At 50.8% G+C, this 19,023-nt stretch overlaps 1 protein-coding gene across 1 annotated transcript in view; it reads left to right on the plus strand.

Annotated features, from left to right (window-relative positions):
- Window positions 1–19,023, plus strand: part of NAT10 (N-acetyltransferase 10) — a 37,992-nt gene that overhangs the window by 16,143 nt on the left and 2,826 nt on the right. The window contains exons 10-28 of the mRNA XM_044259053.1: window positions 654–747; window positions 876–974; window positions 3,778–3,914; window positions 6,675–6,799; window positions 7,239–7,389; window positions 7,666–7,762; window positions 8,607–8,723; window positions 9,445–9,546; window positions 9,642–9,716; window positions 10,273–10,389; window positions 11,220–11,353; window positions 11,550–11,598; window positions 14,748–14,844; window positions 14,922–15,032; window positions 16,133–16,305; window positions 16,797–16,916; window positions 17,279–17,377; window positions 17,802–17,875; window positions 18,505–18,588. Coding sequence (XP_044114988.1) covers window positions 654–747; window positions 876–974; window positions 3,778–3,914; window positions 6,675–6,799; window positions 7,239–7,389; window positions 7,666–7,762; window positions 8,607–8,723; window positions 9,445–9,546; window positions 9,642–9,716; window positions 10,273–10,389; window positions 11,220–11,353; window positions 11,550–11,598; window positions 14,748–14,844; window positions 14,922–15,032; window positions 16,133–16,305; window positions 16,797–16,916; window positions 17,279–17,377; window positions 17,802–17,875; window positions 18,505–18,588 — 2,055 coding nt within the window. The remainder of the gene's footprint in view (window positions 1–653; window positions 748–875; window positions 975–3,777; window positions 3,915–6,674; window positions 6,800–7,238; window positions 7,390–7,665; window positions 7,763–8,606; window positions 8,724–9,444; window positions 9,547–9,641; window positions 9,717–10,272; window positions 10,390–11,219; window positions 11,354–11,549; window positions 11,599–14,747; window positions 14,845–14,921; window positions 15,033–16,132; window positions 16,306–16,796; window positions 16,917–17,278; window positions 17,378–17,801; window positions 17,876–18,504; window positions 18,589–19,023) is intronic.

Here is a 19,023-nt window from a genome sequence, read left to right on the forward strand (position 1 = left end):
GGTTTTCCTTGGTGCTCCTAGTAGCTCCGTAAGCATTTCATGGAGGGATAAACCTAGGCCCAGGGAGTTTCAGTGAGTCACTCACGATTCCCCGGCAGGTCAGTGCTGTTAGTGCTGGGGCCAAGGGCAGCCCCTGACTTCTGGTCTGTCATTCCCGATGCTCCGGTGGGGTTGGTCAGCACCTTTGCCTTTGGCACTGTACACTCAACCAGGCCCCCTGCAGGTTCAGTGCAGTCTTGGCCTGAGCTCCCATTGAGCTGTTGGGCCTCATGGTCTGAAACGCTCTCAGCACAGCTAGCAATGAGTGAGGCCACCTTCTGGTCCCAGGACACAGGCTCGGGAAGCAGTCCGTACCTCTCGGCAGCGTGTCTTCACAGATGTCAGGAGCAGGCTGCCAGGACGCACCGCCTTCTCACTGTTCATGTGTTCTCCTTAGTTTGGGACAAAAATGTATGTGGATCTGGAGTTTCACTTTTCCTCCCTAGGAAGTGTTCTTCTTCTTTTTTTTTTTTTTCTTTTTTCTGCCATTATCTTTGGTAATCACCTTTGGGATGGAGCAAACAACAATCTCTTCTTTCCTCTTACATTCCCTACACGTCCCTTTTGGATGTCCTGATTCCTTAAAAAAATTGTCCTTTTCTTTTGTTCAATAGGTACTCCAATATCTTTGTTACCTCCCCAAGCCCTGATAACCTCCACACTCTGTTTGAATTTGTCTTCAAAGGATTTGACGCTCTGCAGTATCAGGTAGGAAATGAGGATAAGGATTTACTTTGGTTCCGGGCTGGGCTTAAGTCTAGGTGAAGTCCTTGGAATGCATGCTTACTTTAATTTTAGTTTCTAAAGTTTGTCCTTGATTTGACTCTCTCCATCAGGAGCACCTGGATTATGAGATCATTCAGTCACTCAATCCTGAATTTAACAAAGCGGTGATCAGAGTGAATGTATTCCGAGAACACAGGCAGACCATTCAGGTGAGGCTTGTTCTAAAACCCTGCTGTGTGGGGCCAGTGTTCTGCTGTATCTCAGTACAGCCATTTTAGAGCATTTTATGTCATGTGTAATTGGGTGTCTTGTTTATGTGTTGCTGCTTTATGATAAACCTGATCCAGATTTTCAGGCTCTTGTCAAGGAAAACCTGGAAGCAAACTCGCAAACGTAGGTAGCCAGGTCGGAAGGTTATCGTTTTATCCCTTGGAAATTGAGTAAGTGGGATCGTGACTGTGAACCAGCTAGAAGAACCACACTCACTGTCTGACACCAGGTCTGATTTTCCTTAGTTACGGTAGGTCTTGAGATGGTGCATCTGTAACTAGAACAACAGCCTCACCACTTAAAAGAGAAAGAGAACTTTGGAAGATGTACTCTGAATCTTTGTGGTTTAGCTAGTGCCCTATTTTCCTTTTTAAAAACAGTGTTTCCCTGAAAGCTCCATAAACCTCTAGTGCTCGGGAAGCCTGAATGGCGTGCACGTGTCCAAAGGCCGCAATTCTCTTCGGTTGTAGAGAAGCATCAGTGTGACAGGCTTGCAGAAGGGATGGAGGCCCCCGGGCTCCCAGCAGAGGAGGCTCATCGATTATTTTCAGTCTTGGGGTGGGAAGTGGGCCAGGTCAACTTGGCAGTTTGTGACCTTTCTGCCTGTGAAGGCATATGTATCCGCCTGTCAGGGAGCTATACCTTTCATCAAAGGTTCAGATTGTAAATAATGGTAAGTGTCTCTGCCTTTTACCTAAGGATCTTCATTTTTTCCTGCTAGGTCTCTTTCTAGAATCCCTTCATTCTGTACATTTCTTTCCATTTTTGCCAGATTCCCTCAGCCTCCCTGAAAGGGAGGAAGTCCGATGGTGGGTTGGGTGGAGGGCAGGCGACAGGTAGTGAGAATACAGAGACCTGTTAAAACTCAAGAAAAATACACAAACCAGAGAAAGGAAACCTTTCCTTGAAATGCCCAGGCTCGGCCCTTTGCTCTTTGGATCTGTAATCAGAGAGCGGCTTATATTGCCAGAGTCCCTTTGTCTCCAGGCTGGAGTTTAAACACAGAAGAGGTGACCTGACTTTATGAGGCTCCATTTGGGTCTCTTTGAGGCCTCCTCCTTGCTGGAAATTGAGAAAAAGACGAATATTAGATTAAAGTCAGTTACGCCTCTCCGGGGGGCTGCTTTCTGCTGTTTTTATGAGGTGCTTGTTTAGTTTTTTCCCCTTAAAGAGTCCAAGACATGGGGCCCTACTGAGGGTGTGTGTTTGCTGTTAGAACTGAGTGGGGCTGCTCTGTCCCTGACCCATCATTCCACTTCCAGCAAAGCAGCGAGATGATCTTACTTGTAAAGAGATACTTGAGAAAAGTACGGAGGTCAAGGTTATGCTCAGAATCCAAGCACATAAGCCTAAGAAATACTGACACTTTGTTGTTTGCTATGTTTATTTCATATTTTAAAGTCGCTTTTATCTTTGTCTTAAAGATGTAAAGCATCAGAGACAAAATTGAAGCCCGTTTTGTGCCCCTCCCCATCCCATTCCTCCTGCCACTCCCCATAGGTAACTCAGCTCTGGGTCGGTGTGTTTCCTTTCATTTCCTGTGTTTGTATTTTACTAAGTAATTAGGTATCCATGAACAATAACATACCGTGCTTGTCCTTTCTCGGCCTGCCTTGTTACTCAGCTTTTGTTTTCAGGATTCGTCCAGATGAAAGCTTGCAGCTCTGGTTGATTTTCAAGCATTTTATGTTTATATTACTGTTTGCTTATGTTTCTAGGAATGGAACTATTCAATTTAGGGTATGCACAGATTCCCCCCTTTTTTTTGTTTTTGCCAGATTCTCCTTTAAAAAAGTGTACCAGTTTACCTTCCCACCAGCAATTTTTTTTCTTTTAAATTTTTGTTTTCCTCAAGTTCTTACCAACACGGGGTGTTTTATGGCTATCTATTTTCCGTGTCCATGAATGAAATGGGACCTCCTCGCCGTCTCTAGCATTGTGCTGCTTACTAGCGAGGTTGCATGTGTTTTTGTTAGTTCAGGTTTTCCCTCTTGTAAAATACCTCTTCATGGCCTTGCCCAAACTTTAAAAATAGCAGGAGGCCCTGAAGAAACCGAAAGGGTGGTTTGCATGCATAAGGATGCCAAACTTAGGGCAACTTTATGGTGTTAGGTAGCCAAGCTAGTCATACAGTTAAGGATATGTGAGTGTATGTGTATTAGGAAGGCATCATCGAGTCTTAGAAGCATCCTCTTCAGGGCTGGGAGACTTGGCCTTAATGATGACGATGTCCAAGCAGGTAGCCCAGGACCCAGTGTGTAGGAGGTGCTTGAGACACCTGACTGTCCCGTCTGCCACCGCTGCTGGGACGAGGCTGTGCCTCTGGCTCCCTGGCCAGGACGAGGCTAGGGAGAAGCATGGGAAGACGAAGAGAGGAAGGGGGAGCCCCACCTATCAGTACTAGGCCAGGCACCAGCCAGGGCATTTTTCCAGATTTCCCTGATGTTTCTCCCAAGCAGCCATCAGATGGGTATTTCCTCCGCTTTACTGGACAGGAGTCTGAGGCTGCGAGGCTGAGTGACCCGTCCAGGGGCACGTAATCGGTGGTTGAACTTCCGAACCCAGGTGTTGGGCTTCAAGCCCATTCTGTTTTGTCCTGCCAAGAAAAAGTGGAAAGGAGAAGTGAGAGAAGAACTGGGAAGTGGGAAATAGGACAGAGAGGGGCCTCGACGAGGCCTTGCAGGGATCACAGCTGTGGCCCCGGGATGGCCGGGTAATAACGTAAACTTTTCTTCCCCACAGTATATACACCCTGCAGATGCTGTGAAACTGGGTCAGGCCGAGCTTGTTGTGATTGATGAAGCCGCTGCCATCCCCCTGCCCCTGGTGAAAAGCCTCCTGGGCCCCTACCTTGTGTTCATGGCATCCACCATCAACGGGTAAGCACTTGGGTGGGAGTTATTGCTCCCATTATAGGTTCTTGACCGTTAGCGGGCGTGAGTGAGCATGCCTGGGTCGGGGTAGGTGGTCTGGTTCTCAAAGCCAGAGTCATAGGAGCTGCTTTGGTCTCTCCTGGCACATTGGAGTCAGTCTCTCATTAATGAGGGGCACCCACCTCTGGTCTGAGGGTAAAATGGGCAGCACGAGACTGACGAATTTCATAACTCAAGTGGTGAGGGTCTCATCTTGTCTCTAGGCCTGATTAGTTTTCAGAGAGCAACCAGCAGTACTGATGTCATCTCTCTTAGAGCCATGTGAAAATACGTGTGACAGCAACCACCAAATTAGCATTAGATAGCGTCTTTTTTTTGGTAAACTTTTATTTATTTGAGAGCAAGGTGGGGGAAGGGGCAGAGGGGGAGAGAGGATCCCTAGCGGACTCCCCACTGAGCGTGGAGCCTGACTTGGGGATTGATCCCACGACCCAGAGATCGTGACCTGAGCCGAAACCAAGAGTCAGATGTTTAACCAACTGAGCCCCCCTGGTACCCCAAGACAGCAGTCTTACAGTGGCTCAAGAGCTTTGTTTAGATACTTAAAATGTTTAGTTCATGCTTGCTGTGGAACCATTAGGAAAAACAGGCAAACAAAAAGAAAAGTCACTAATAGTATCACCATGAGAAGTAGCTTCTGTTAGAATTTTGTTATACATTTTCTACACATTTACTTTACTTTTTAATTTTAAACGAGAATGTGAACATTGTTTACTTATTTTAGTTAGTTTACTTTTTTATGTAACAATATATTGTGAGATCTTTCCAGGTCAGTAAGTATCTATCTTCAATATTGGAAAGATTTCTTTGTGTGAATCACATCTTGAAGAGATAATCCTCTGTTAACAGATATATATTGTGCTTGCTTTACTATACTGAAAATATTTTAAAAAATGGATTTTACTATTTTTGCGAATAGTTTTATTGAGATATAATTCATGTACTAAGCAGTTTACCCACTTCAAATGTGTAATTCTGTGCTTTTTAGTATCTGCACAGAATTGTGCAACCAGCCCCACAATCAATTTTGCATTTTCGTCACCCCCAAAAGAAAAACGATACTCTTTACCTATCACCCTCTAATCCCCCTGCTTTGGGGAACTACTAGTCTACTGTCTCTATAGATTTACCTGTTCTAGACGATTCATGTAAATGGAATCAAACAATGTGGGGTCTTTTGTGACTGGTTTCTTTCACTTACCATGTTTTCAAGGTTCGTCCGTGTGTCTTGTGTTGGGATTTCCTTCCTTTTAATGATCAAATAATATTCCATTGAATGTTTATCCACATTTTGTTTTTCCGTTTACTTGTTGATGGACATTGGGGTTGTTTCTGTCTTTTGGCTGTCAGGAATAATGCTGCTGAGAAGGTTTTCTGTGTGGACATGTTTTTAGTGTTGTTGGGTCTGTACCTAGGAGTGCAATTCTTGGGTCGGAAAGTAGCTTTACAGTTAGCTGCTTGAGGATCCGCCAGACTGTTTTTTAAAGCAGCTGCACCAATTTAAATTCCCACCCGTAGCGTATGAGATTTCCAAGTTTTCCATGTCCTTGCCAGCATGTGTGCTACATGTCTTTTGATTATAGCCATCCTAGTGAGTGTGAAGTCGGGTCTCGTTGTGGTCTTCCTTTGCATTTCCCTAATGGCTGACGATGTGGGTGGGGCATCTTATCGTGCTTATCCACGGTTTGTGATCTTTGGAGAAATAGCTATTTAGATCCTCTGCTCATTTTTCTATTTGGCATATTTGTCTTTTTATAACTGAGTTGTAAGTTTTCCTCATGTATTCCAGGTACCGGTGCCTTATATGATTTACAAAAATTTTCTTCTGGTTTTTCCTCCACTTCCTTGATAATGTCCTTTGAAGTGCCAGAAATTGTTTTGTTGCTTGTGCTTACTTGTTTTTCTTCTTTTTTAAATAAGTAAATGGAATTCTTTGGAGAAAATTTCGTTACGTGTGGCTGAGAAGGAGAATAAAATACCTCAATGTTCCGATTTTTTTGATCATTCTTTAAAAATAGTATTCGAGTAAGAGGAAGTGTTTATATGGTCTGTAAATATTATCATAGTACATACTATGAGGTGATGTAATACTGAACAAAAAAAGAAGACCCACTAAGCAGTCTACCCGCCCCCCCCCATGCTGTGACTGAAGGAGGAAATATAAATGAGAAGAGTCCGTTTGCTGACCAGAGTAAAGACAATTTCTTTTTTTTTTTTTTTTTCCAAAATCTTTGTTAGTTGCTTAGTCACCTTCTCAGTGAAGTAGGTCTGAGAGGAATTACTGAGGTGGCGGGTTATTCAGTCTTGATTTTCCAAACCAGAAGCACTCTCTGCCTTCCTTCAGATGCATCTGCAGTGGCAGCTCGCTCACTGACCCTGAACACTGTTCCAGTTTGTTATGCTGAAGGCTGTATTCGCCTCCTCTTTCCAGTCCTTATTTTCTTTTTGGTTCACAGCATCGTCCCGTGAGGTGGGAGGCTTAAAGAGGGTGAGTTCCTTGCCCAGAGGTGCTAAGTAGTCACGCCAGACTTGAACCCCCGGCCCACCGGCCCCCAGCTGAGGCACCCTGCTGCCTTGCCTCCTGTGGGCATGTACACCCTCTGCGGGGAGTCCAGATGGCAGCAGGGTGAGGAAGGGAGCTCTCCATCCTCTCCTAGGGGGTGGATTTCGGACCTCCTGCCTGATGGCCTTTGCTTTTGCTCCTAGCTACGAGGGCACTGGCCGGTCCCTGTCCCTCAAGCTGATCCAGCAGCTCCGTCAGCAGAGCGCCCAGAGCCAGATCAGCACCACCGCAGAGAACAAGGCCACAGCGACAGCCAGACTGGCCTCAGGTACCCCCAGAGCTCTCGACGGGCCTGTCCACGCCAGGTCCCCGCAGACCATGTTGCAGGATCATCTCCTCATACCAGCCTGGGTGGTACCATCCTGGCCAGCTGTGGGGCACAGAGGCTGGGTCCCCAGAACGTGGAGTTGCTTTCTCCAGGGAACAGCAGGCCAGTGACCTGTTGGGAGCCTGACCCAGGCCTTCTGGATTGGGCCCTGGTTTGTCACTGCCTCAGGGCATGGTTGCACTGACTTAGTGGGATCCCGGTGGAATCAGTGTCATGGCAAATTGAACATCCCCCAGAACAGTTTAAAACCACTCAGTTTGAATTCTTCAACCGTATTTACCTGGGCCTGTGACAGAGGGAGTAGAACATTTGCCTTGCTCTTTTTGACGAAACGTATCTAACAATTCTTCTCATCATGTATGTGTGTTTCCGGGAGCAGCGCGAACCCTGCATGAGGTCTCCCTGCAGGAGTCCATCCGATACGCCCCCGGAGACGCCGTGGAGAAGTGGCTGAACGACCTGCTGTGCCTGGATTGCCTCAACATCACCCGGATAGTCTCGGGCTGCCCCCTGCCCGAGGCCTGCGAGCTGTATCCTCCCGGCGCCTGCGCCCCGTGAAGGGAGGGGGCGATGAAGGCACTGAGCAGAAGGCCTCGGCCTTTTGTTCCATAGGCTGCTGCTCCAGGGAGAGGGGAAAGTTGAATGTTCTCCATTTCCTTGCTGTTCCTTCCCTGCAATACGGGGTTTCTCTGAGGACGCGGGGCTCCTCCTTCTGCTGGGGGCGATCTGTGTATCCACGTCCCTTCTGGAAGCAGTCCTGTTTTGGCTCTCTTTGCTTTGTTTTAGTTGCTTAACTCCAGACCCAGCTACTATGTTAATAGAGATACCCTCTTTTGCTACCACAAGGCCTCTGAAGTTTTCCTGCAAAGGCTTATGGCCCTCTATGTGGCGTCTCACTACAAGGTAATTGTAGCCAGCCAGCCCTCGGGTGCCCTCGGGTGCCCTGTAGCTCTCACGGTCCCTTTTCTGGCTTTTCATATCTTTTACTACCTGATGGCCCAGGTGACCATTGTCCTGGGACTTAGATGTTCTGCACTGATACTGCTGGAGAGATTGCATTGTCCATTGTTCAGACCCGTCTTGGGCTCCAGCCGCGCAGAGTGTGGAATTCCTGCTTGTAGCTGGGGAAAACAGAGAGCTTTGCTGCTTTTAAAATAGGGTCTTGTGTTTCTCACTTGTCTGCTACACAGATGGGCTCAGATGGCATAGCAGCGGTTACTGGCGGTACTGACCGACCGAGGCCACTCTTGTACCTCTGGGCTGTATTTAAGGAGCACCAAATGAGAATTTAGAATATTTGAAAGTCTTCCAGATTGAAGGGCATGTTGGGAAGGACACTTTGTGAGGCTCTAGGTAGCATTGTTATGAACACCCTTCAAAGGAAGACTGAAGAGCTCGGTGTTAGAAGTGGTGATAGGTTTTGTTGAAGTAGCAGCCTCTTCTCAGGAAGAAAGTTCCCTTCCCAGCTGTGAAATCCGCAGCGCTGATGAAGCAGTCCTCTGCCCTCCTCCTTAGCCTCAGCACTTGTGTCATGATAACAGCAAACATTTGAGTCAAAGTCCCTCCTAGGCCATTTTGCAGGGTCTCGGGCCGGCCGGCCGACATACAAGTAAAGCACTCAGCCGGGGTTCAGCTCACAGCTTGGCTTCAGCGAGGGCGGTCCTCCAGTCAGCCGATCACTCCGGAGTGGCCTCTCGAGTGAAGAATAAGAGGAGTGGTTCTCACGGACTTTGTTTGTGCCCCACAGAACTCTCCCAATGACCTCCAGATGCTTTCCGATGCACCTGCTCACCATCTCTTCTGCCTCCTGCCCCCAGTGCCCCCCACCCAGAATGCCCTGCCGGAAGTGCTTGCTGTCATCCAGGTACGGTGGCCGTTGTTTGGGGACGCACTTAGGAATCAAGTGTTAGTGACTCAGAGGTGGGGTGTGTTGGGGGAGGTGTTGATTCCCGGGGTGGAGCCAAGTGGCTGGGTGATTTGAGGCAGGTGATGAGGGTGCATGGAAGGAAACCACCCCCTGCCCGAAACCCAGAGCCTCACTGTTGGAGGAGAGGTGAAGGTCGGAACTGGCCACTCGTATTTTGACCTAGGGTTTCTTCTAAAACAGAAGTTTTTTGTTTGTTTGTTTTCTCCCTTTATTATAAAAGCAATACTTCTAAAATTAGAAGAAAAGGCATGGAAACAATAATGTTTTTAATGCCTGGCATGTACTTAAACATTTTTTTTCTTTTTTTTTTTTTTAAGATTTTATTAGAGAGAGTATGCACACCCACACATGCAGGGGAGGGAGAGGGACAAGCAGATTCCCTGCTGAGCAGGGAGCCCAGTGTGGGCATCGATCCCGGGACTCTGGGATCCTGATCTGAGCCAAAGGCAGACGTTTAACCGACTGAGCCACCCAGGCGCCCCTACTAATGCATTTCTCTGTTATTTTTCCTTTTCATATACATATACATTTCATGTACATCATAATGTTAGGAAAGAGCTGGCCTTGTCAGGGAAGCTGCAGAAGAACATTGATGATGTTCTGTGAGTGGGCTCGCTCCCTGCTTCTGGCCTTCTGCACTGTCCTGCTTCCCCCGCAGGTGTGCCTTGAGGGGGAGATCTCTCGCCAGTCCATCTTGAACAGCCTGTCTCGAGGCAAGAAGGCTTCGGGGGACCTGATTCCGTGGACAGTGTCAGAACAGGTGGCGCCCTTTCCCTGATGTGGCTGAGTGAGTGAGGCTGGCGGGGCTGGATGAGGTTTTTGTGGCTCACTTCCTGGCTTGTGTCTCCCACACAGTTCCAAGACCCAGACTTCGGCGGCCTCTCCGGTGGAAGGGTTGTTCGCATTGCTGTTCACCCGGATTATCAGGGGGTAACTCATCCTTAGGCCTCTGAGACCCGCCGGGCTTCATTAGCTGCAGCTGTGCTGCTGGCAGCTCCCTGGGCCGGTGTATGTGGCTGTTTGGGTGGATAGCTAGTCAAGAAGTAGGCAGTTCCAGGTACTTCTCTCCCATGGACAGTTTGCCCGGGGCCAGGGATTGGCGGGTGGACAGGGTGATTGTATATGCTCGCTTTTCTTCTGTGAAGACAGGGCACCCGTGAACCTGACCTACTTTCCACAGTTAGCTCCTGTCTCTTCGAAATCCCCACTGAGGAGTCCGCTGTGGAGACGTCCGTTTGGGGCTTGCTGATCTGGGGCCCAGCCCTCCTGCTGCTCAGGCTAGATGGTGTGAGAGTGGGAGTCATAGGGTGCTTGCTCTTAGGGCCTCTGCTTTGACCTCATGGAGGGATCTTATTGGTTCTCTGCCAAGAGTAGTTTGACTCAGATCGGAGGCTTTCTGGAAGCAGTACAGGGGCATAGAGGTGCTTCTGGCAGATTGAGAACCTTTCTTGTTCTCTTGTCTTTTTCCCTCTGTGTTTGCTCCTAGATGGGCTATGGCAGCCGAGCTCTGCAGCTGCTGCAGATGTACTTCGAAGGCAGATTCCCTTGTCTGGAGGAAAAGGTCCTGGAGACATCACAGGAAATTCACACGGTCAGCAGCGAGGTAAGCCTCTTCTGGCCAAACGCCTGGATGCTGGGAGGATGGTCCTCTGGGTCCTTGGGAACATGAAGCACTGTTTAGTGCTCTGGGCTCTCTGAGCTCTGGCAGATTTCCTCCGTTTTGGAGAAGCAGTGGCTTCTGGAGGCGCTTGAATTGAGAGGCTTGAATTGAGAGGCGCTAGAAACTTGTTAAAAATGCCCCTAGCCTTGCCGAAGGCCTCCTGAGTCAGAGGGCTGGGAGGGGCCCCATGATCCGTGTCTTAAGGAGCTCCCGGGAACTCGGACGTGTGCTTCCACTTCGACTTCGCATTTGGCGGCCTCCTCCTCGGGTCACTGAGCCCAGACTCCGGGAAGTTGTGTCTCTCTTGGTGATGTCATGAATGCCGTGAACTGTGACAGTTTTTCATACACATTGACTTGATTTTCACAGTATGCCTGTTTGGGAGGCAGGCAAGGGGCTTGTAATTTATGGCTGGCTTAGAGGTTGGTTCCTGCCCAAGTCACAGGGCCACCTGGTGACAGAGCTGGGTCTTCAGGACACTGTCTCTGTCTCTTTGTCAATGCTAAGGCATTTTAAAACCGTGTAGCTGTTTCCCTGAATTTTAGGTGTGGAGTGGTGTGATTTCATGCGTGTCCAGGTGTTGGGTGTGCTGGGGAGCGATTGCTGGACCCAGTGGTTGCCTGTAATTTAAAAACCAGGGAACAAACAACAAACCTGTCCCAGTTTTTGCTGTGTTTCGGTCCGAGCCTGGCACAGTGAGGGTGCTCGGGAATGTCACTGAGCTTCCTCTTCCTCTGCTGGGTGGACTGTGTTCTCTTCCTGGCATCCTCCAGGCCGTCAGCTTGTTGGAAGAGGTCGTCACTCCTCGGAAGGACCTGCCTCCCTTACTCCTCAAACTGAACGAGAGGCCTGCTGAGCACTTGGACTACCTGGGTGTGTCCTACGGCTTGACCCCCCGGCTCCTCAAGTAAGGGTTTGCCTGTCCTTCCTTCCTCGTGTCACCCTGTGGCCTTGGTGTCCCAAGAGTGAGTGTTCTGTGGGTTGTGTGTGTGTCTTCCAGCCAGTGTGTTCGTCAGCCACCCACTGAGTACCCTTCCTGTCTTCACATGTCAGCTGCTCTCTGAAGGGGCACGCAGTGACCTGTTCGTTTTGTATCTTCGCAGGTTCTGGAAACGAGCTGGGTTTGTTCCTGTTTATCTGAGACAGACCCCGGTGAGTGAGGCAGAGGAAGGGTGTGGGCTTGTGGTTACAGTTGGTGTCAAGTCTGTCCTTACATGGGCCCTGGTGCCTCTTTCTGTGGCTCCAAGCACGTGTGCCCTGCCTCCAAGAGGTTTGTTCTGATGACACCGAAACGGCCGGCATCCCTGAAAGGCCACGTAGTCCCACGCTTACTCCCACACTGTGTGCTGCGCGCCTGGTGTGTGCTTGGCCTTGTTTGTGCTTGAGTATAAAGAGGCAGAGGTGCACATGGACTTGTTCATCAAGGAATCAGGAATCCGGCAGCCTGGGGGCCTCTTGGAATTTGTAAAAAGTCAAATGATGTTTTTAGGAACTGGTTACAGGTGGGCAGACTCCAATTATGGGCTGGTCTCTGAGGGTGGAGTGTGACTGTGGGGCTGACCGAGCCGTGGAGGCTATGGAAGGGGGAGTTACTGACTGGGAGATCATAAAAAAGAAAATCATGTATTTACCACCTGCAGTGAGCAATACAAGCCACAACGCTTATTTTCTGACGAGTAAAAATAGGCAACAAGAAATTAAAGAAAATGACAACTTTTCAGATCATACTAGGTGCCGCGAAGAAAAGCAAACACTGAACTTGCAGTGGACTGAGTGGTCGGGCTTCTGAGGGGTGGCCTTTCAGACTGGTCCCTGAGTCATCAGAGTGGACTGGCCGTGCGCGCATTCCTGGGGGATAAAAGTGTTGCACCGCAGCAGGTGCGGTGAGCACAGGGCCTGAGGCGGAAGCGAGTTGCCGGTTTGAAGGAGACGAAGGCTGGCGAGGCTCCCGGTGGGGCAGTGAGGTTGGGTGGGGCCTCTGTTTGCTTCCCGTCCGCTTGGAGGAAGGTGTCCAGCAACTGTGACTGCCACGTAGACCGTGAGCGGTGGTGGCCTGAGAGTGAAGGCAGGGAGGCGGGTGCCTGAGACGGGGTGCGGGCTTTGCCAAAGTGGTGAAGACGGACAGAAGAGACGGAGGCCAGGCATGTTTGGGGGTCGAACTGACAGATTGGATTGGAAGATGAGTGAACCAGAAGAATTCAGGGTAATTCATGGGTTTTTGGCTTGAGAGTCCGGGTGGGAAACTGGAAGGTGGAGGTGCTGTTTGCTGAGAAGAGCCGCTGGAGGAGGGACAGGTCTGGAGGGGACAGCGGGAATGCTCTGGCACAGTGTGACGTGTTGTCAGATACCTGATGGGAACGTGGGACGAGCGGTTGCCTACAGGAGTCTGGTCCTCCAGGGCGAGTTTGGGGCTGGAGATGGACACCTGGGAATGTGGTCTCAGCAGAATATGCTGCCTGGGTCAAGGACTTTGTTTTCTTCAGAGCTGTAACCCCAACACTTAATAGCATTTACCACGTAGAGCACTAAATAGTTGGGTTCAGTGAATGAGTACATTTTTAAAGTTATTGAAAACTGCGACTGAAATCTGAGAAGAGGGTGCATCCTGGACTCTCCAGCCTCCAGAGGGGTCGGTTAGAAATGGGAGTGGCCTTGAGCTGAAGGAGAAAGTGGGGGAAGGTATCCGAAGCTAAGTTTAACGAGTGTTTCAGGAAGGTGGGGGGCGCCTGGGTGGCTCAGTGGGTTGAGCGTCCAGCTCTTGATTTCGGCTCAGGTCATGATCTCAGGATCGTGGAATCCCGCTCTGCATTGGGCTCTGTGCTAAGCTCAGAGTCTGCTTGAGATTCTCTCTCTCTCCCCCTCTCCTTCTGCCGCTGCCCCTATCTCTGCCTGCTTGCATGTACTCTCTCTCTCTCAAGGAAAAAAAAAATGGTAAAAGGGGGAATCTGTGGCTGTGGGAGAGCAGGTAAGCTAAGACAAACAAATGGCCAGGGACCTGCTGGCAGTGGTGACTAGAGGGAAAGCAGCTGCGGTAGAGCTGAGGGATCATCCCAGCTGGAAAGAAGGGGAAGCGAGGGAGTAGATGACTTTAGAGGAAGCAAGAGGGAACAGAGAAACCAGGTAGCTGCAGGGACATTGGCATTAAGAGGAGTTTGTCACATAGAAGATTCTAGAACATGTTTGTTTGCTATGGGGTTCGATCTTGTAGAGACTGCACAAATAGCACAGGTGACAGGGGTCTCATTGCAGACTTTGAGGCAAGGGGAGTAGGACCCCAAGGGCAGAAGTGGCCACCTCCTCCTTCACAGCAACAAGGAAGGCAGTTTGGGCACAGAAGGTGTTGGTCAGTTGCTTGAGTTGGTGTTGGGTGGATGAAGTTCTCTTCTGGTTCCTTCTGTTTCCCCAGGGAGGGGGGGGCTGTCAGCTGAGAGAAAGGGTGTTGGAGGTTCGGGGGTTTTTTTGTTTTTGTTTTGTTTTTTTAAGCATACAAGGACCATATCCAAGGATGGTGCCCGTTTGAGTATTTATAGTGGGCCTGGTCAGGACTGCTGGGTGTTGGGCTGTGTGGACACAGAGCAGCTCACGCATGGGCTGGCTCCTGATTAGTGAGTTCAGTTGAGGCCGGGCTGTAAGTCTGCTGGTCAGCTGCCAGGAGATTTCAGACCATTGAGCTCAGCATCGACCATGGCTTATTCCTTGCTTTTGTGCTCTGCGCCGCTCATTGGTACATGGTGTGGGTGTTTTGTTCTATAAATGCTCTTTGGTCGAATTCCATTAGATAGTTTTATGGTGTGGGCTTTTGTGGTTGTTACAGAATAAAAATTTAAAAAGCCATGCCCACTATTTAGCACCTAAAGAAGCTTGCATTTGCAAACTAATTCGCCAATATGGGAATTCTAGGTTTGGGGCATGGAGTTTTGTAGGGTTCCAAAAACGTGGACTGGATCACTTGGAATGTAAGCCGTAATGACTCTGTGGTCAGAATCTGACCTGATGTGTACAGGTGGCTCACTCGTGGGTCCAGAGCAGACAGCACTCTCGGATGATCTGAACCGCTCTGCTCTGCTGCCGTGGCACCTGCTAGGAATTCACAGAACCGAGTGGCCTCTGACAGCTGTCATGTGGAAAATGGGGCTTTGTGGAAGGTGCAGGCCACGTGCAGAGGGCCCTCTCCTAGCTGGGAGGAAGAAAAGGCCGGGGCAAGCACCACATCTTCCCGCTCTGCCTGCTTGCCCTTCAGCAATGACAGATGCTTCAGAGAAGGGCACTCTTGGTGCCAAGTAGGCATTTGTGTTTCACAGAATGACCTGACCGGGGAGCACTCGTGCATCATGCTGAAGACTCTGACTGACGAGGAGGAGGCTGACAGGGGAGCCTGGCTCCCGGCCTTTTGGAAAGGTAAATTGGAGGGGAAGGGGGGCAGCGAGGTGATAGGCAAAGGGCCCCCACACCTCTGACTGTGTGTCGTACTCCAGACTTCCGAAGGCGATTCCTAGCCCTGCTGTCCTACCAATTCAGCACCTTCTCTCCCCCGCTGGCTCTGAACATCATCCAGAACAAGAACATCGAGAAGCCAGCACAGCCAGGTAAGCAGCGGGTGGGCATGGACGGCTGCCTGTGGCAGATCTTAGTAGGTTTCGTGGCGGGAGGGGGTGAGGGGAGCAGGTGGTCCAGAAAGAAGGCTGTATTAGGAATTGAGGGACAGGTCCTAGGCATCTCCCACTGACACCCCCCACCAAACTCTGCCTTAGGGGTCCCAGCTCCCATAGTACCTTCCATCTGTATAACAAGACTTAGGAGATGTGATCTGATTTCAGATGTTAAATAGGGTCATACAGGTAGTTAATTATGGAACCTGATTTAAATCCTGTGAGCTCGGGTAACCAGCTCGGTTCTGAGGCTCAGTCTTCTCATTGATGAAATTGTAATAAGAACATGCGCCCCCTGGGTGGCTCAGTGGGTTAAGCCTCTGCCTTCGGCTCAGGTCATGATCTCAGGGTCCTGGGATCACACCCTGCATCGGGCTCTCTGCTCAGCTGGGAGCCTGCTTCCCCCTCTCTCTCTGCCTCTCTGCCTACTTGTGGTCTATGTCTGTCAAATAAATAGATAAATCCTTTTAAAAAGAACATGCGCCCCAACCTGACATGGCTGACACATGGGAGGCGCTTTGGGCATATAAATCCTGTTTGAATATTTAAAAGTGGACCTATAGTATTAACAGCTGTAGGTTTGTTTTTTTTCCGGTGCTCATTATGTATGTGTGCCTTTTTTTTTTTTTTCCTCAACTATATTTTGATGGAAAAAGCTGTGTTCCTTATACTGGGCAGAGCACACACTTTCTGTGAAGCTGGGTCCCGAGGAGAAGTGACCCAGTGGAGGAGGAGTGTTTTTTGGTCTGGTGTGTTGACACGGAATGCCGAGCAAGGGGTGCGTGCCAACCGTGCCCACTCCCTGGGTGGCCCAAAGCTACCTCCTCCTTTTCAGGATGAAGGTCAGGGCTGTCTGGGCCTGTGTGTTCTGTCAGTGGGCAGGTGCTTTCAGGCAGCTCCTGTCCTGCTCTGGTTCAAGGCCCCGTGGAGGAGCAGCTGTTGGCTTGCCACTTGGGGACCATTGTGTGTGTGATGTGGGGATCGTGTCAGACCCTGCAAGGGCGTCTGGCCTCCTGACCTGTCTGTTGCGTGTACAGCGCTGCGCCGGGAGGAGCTGGACGCCCTCTTCCTCTCCTATGACCTGAAGAGGCTAGAGATGTACTCCCGGAACATGGTGGACTATCATCTCATCATGGACCTGATCCCGGCCATCTCCCGGATGTATTTCCTCAACCAGCTGGGGGACCTGTCCCTGTCAGCAGCCCAGTCGGTAGGTTATCTGCTGCTTGTGTGCTGGGTGTCGATTGGGATGCTTGGAAGTAATTTTGTGCATTTAATTCCTTGCGGTTCTGATCGGTGGGTAGCGTTCTCCCCATTCTGCGGCTGGGGACACTCGGACTCTGAAGGCGGTCATGTGCCCAGCCATACAGTTAGCGCGTCGAAGAGCTGCGCTCTGAACCCGTGCCCTTCCCATGACACCACATCGCCTTGATTCTGACTCTAACTTAGCAGAGGTCAGGGGCACCCTGAACTTCTCATGTGGCTCTTGTCAGGATCATCGGTTTGGGTCGCTGAGGAAGGGAGAGCATTTCTTGGTGGTTTCAGTAACGGGATGAAAGAGGAGAAGCCAGAATAGACCGTGCCAGTCAGATTTTGATCCAGATTTTGGCTTTGGTCAAAAGCGTGACTGGTTCTTGGTGCCATTTGAATGGCCAAGGGCCTGTCCCGGTGGCCACGGTCAGCAGACCCTCCATCCTCCAGGCCCTTCTCTTGGGAATTGGCCTCCAGCACAAGTCTGTGGACCAGCTGGAAAAGGAGATTGAGCTGCCTGCAGGCCAGCTGATGGGACTTTTCAACCGGATCATCCGCAAAGTTGTGAAGGTAGTAGCAGCCGGGGGCAGGGTTTTGGGCAGTTTTCAAATAACTTAACAAACTCGCTCTCTTCCTTAAGAGAAATAGATGTAACATTTGGCCATATTTGTTGCAGGTATTTTGTCTCTCTCTCACATGCACACACGCACGCACACACCTAGGGGCGGCCTTCAGCTGTGTCTGTGCTGTTCTTTGCTTTTTCCCAGAGGCAACACTGTTAGGGATCCACTGTCTTTCTAGTCTGTGTTCTTGTCCTCTGACGGTGAATGTGTGCCCTCTGTGCTGCGTGAAGTGGGTGCTGAGTGACTCGGGGGCGAGGGGCTGGGAGCCGGCTGCGGCTTCATCTTCCGCGCCCGGCCGTCATCTTGCAGCTGTTCAGCGAGGTGCAGGAACGGGCCATCGAGGAGCAGATGGCGGCAGTGAAGGACGTGGTTATGGAGCCCACTGTGAAGACCCTCAGTGATGACCTGGTATGTTCCCACTGAAGGTCGGCACTGCCGGCTGCGGAGCCCTTCCCCTGGAGGAGCGGTGCGCCGCCCTGCCCCCCACCAGTGGTGGTGGCACTGGTGGCAGCTGTGGTGGCCTCCATGCTCTGTGGGTGGGGCCCGCGCGAGCTCCCCTCTCCCGGCCTGGGTGCGCCCGGCTCCCTCCTCGACTTGCGAGTCCCATCGGGTGCGTGCGTGCGTGTAGTCCAGCAGCAGCTGCTGACAACTTCTTGTTTGTCCTTCTGGACTTTTCCAAATGCACATTTTATATTCCTATGTCTTTGGTAAGAGCTGTCCCTGACGGCGGGATATGTGCTGGTCACGGAGATCTTCTGTCCCCTCCCCTTTCTCCTGAGCTTCCTTCTCGGCTTGCCTCTGACCAAGTCTGTCTCTGGGGCTTTGACCACAGGATGAGGCAGCAAAGGAATTCCAGGAGAAACACAAGAAAGAAGTGGGGAAGCTGAAGAACATGGACCTCTCCCAGTAAGGCCCCTGAGTGACTTATGGGGAGCGGAGGCTTTCAGAACCCTCAGGACCTGCCTGTGGGCCTCTTCTGACCCCCTTCCGGGCACCCTGGCTGCTGTGGCGTGGCGCCCTTCCAGAAGCACTCACCGCTGAAAGCTTCCTCCTTCACTCTTTGCAGAACTTGGAAGGATTTTCCTTCAGGCCCCTCAGGGAAGGGGGGGATGCTGATTGATGAGCAGCCACTTTTAATGGCCACTTTGTGGTTGGCTCTTGCATGTGAATGTGTTTGAAGAAAGGATTCTGCTGCCTAAAGCAACCAAACCCCTTGCTGTGGAACCCTTTGTGTGCTAGGACTCTTTGTCCCCCTCCGCATGGCTGTACGGGTGCTCCTGGAGGTGGGAGTGAGCAACTTGGGGGGCGCCAGGAGGCTCTCCTGATGGGCGGTGAGTGGGAGTCCAGGCAGGCCCGGTGCGCCCCAGCTCCAGTGAAGCGCCCGGCTGGAGGAGCTCAGCTCTGCGCGCGGCCCCTGCCCTCTGGCTCGCACTGACCAGCCACCGGCTTCCCTGGCAGGGTGTGTCTGAGGAGACTGTTGTCGCCGTCTTCTTTTAAGCAGGCTCTGAGATTTCCTTTTGTTAAATTTTGTTTAGATACATAATCCGTGGGGATGATGAAGAATGGAATGAAGTTTTGAACAAAGCCGGGCAGAATGCCTCCATCGTCAGCCTGAAGAGGTGAGGAGGGCCCCATGACCTCTGGCAGGAGAGGCTTTCTGGCTTTTGTGCCTCTCTGGTGACTTTCACTAGGAGATCACTAGGGCTTGAAGCAAAAGCTTTGAGGGACGAGTCAGTGCTCTTTTCCCCTGGAGGGTCGCTGCTTTGGTATCCAGTCTCCTCCAGCTGAGGCAGAGCCGTGGGGCTGTTGTGGGCTGCAGCGCGGGGTCCCGTGCACCCTCAGAACAACCGCGTCGCTCTTCTGTCACCAGCGCGGCTTTAAAGATGAAGTGACCAGGGCTGTAGGGTGGAGGCAGGGCTGGGACGGGGACCAGGTTGTCCACTGGGAAGGCTGGAGTTTTACCTCCGGGGCAAAGGTTCTCCCAGGCTTAGGGCTTGGAGTTCCTTAGCGTCATAAAAATTGAGGGCCCCCAGAGGGCTTTTGTTTACGTGGGT

Source organism: Neovison vison, chromosome 7 (assembly GCF_020171115.1).
Source record: "Neovison vison isolate M4711 chromosome 7, ASM_NN_V1, whole genome shotgun sequence".
NCBI lineage: Eukaryota > Metazoa > Chordata > Mammalia > Carnivora > Mustelidae > Neogale > Neogale vison.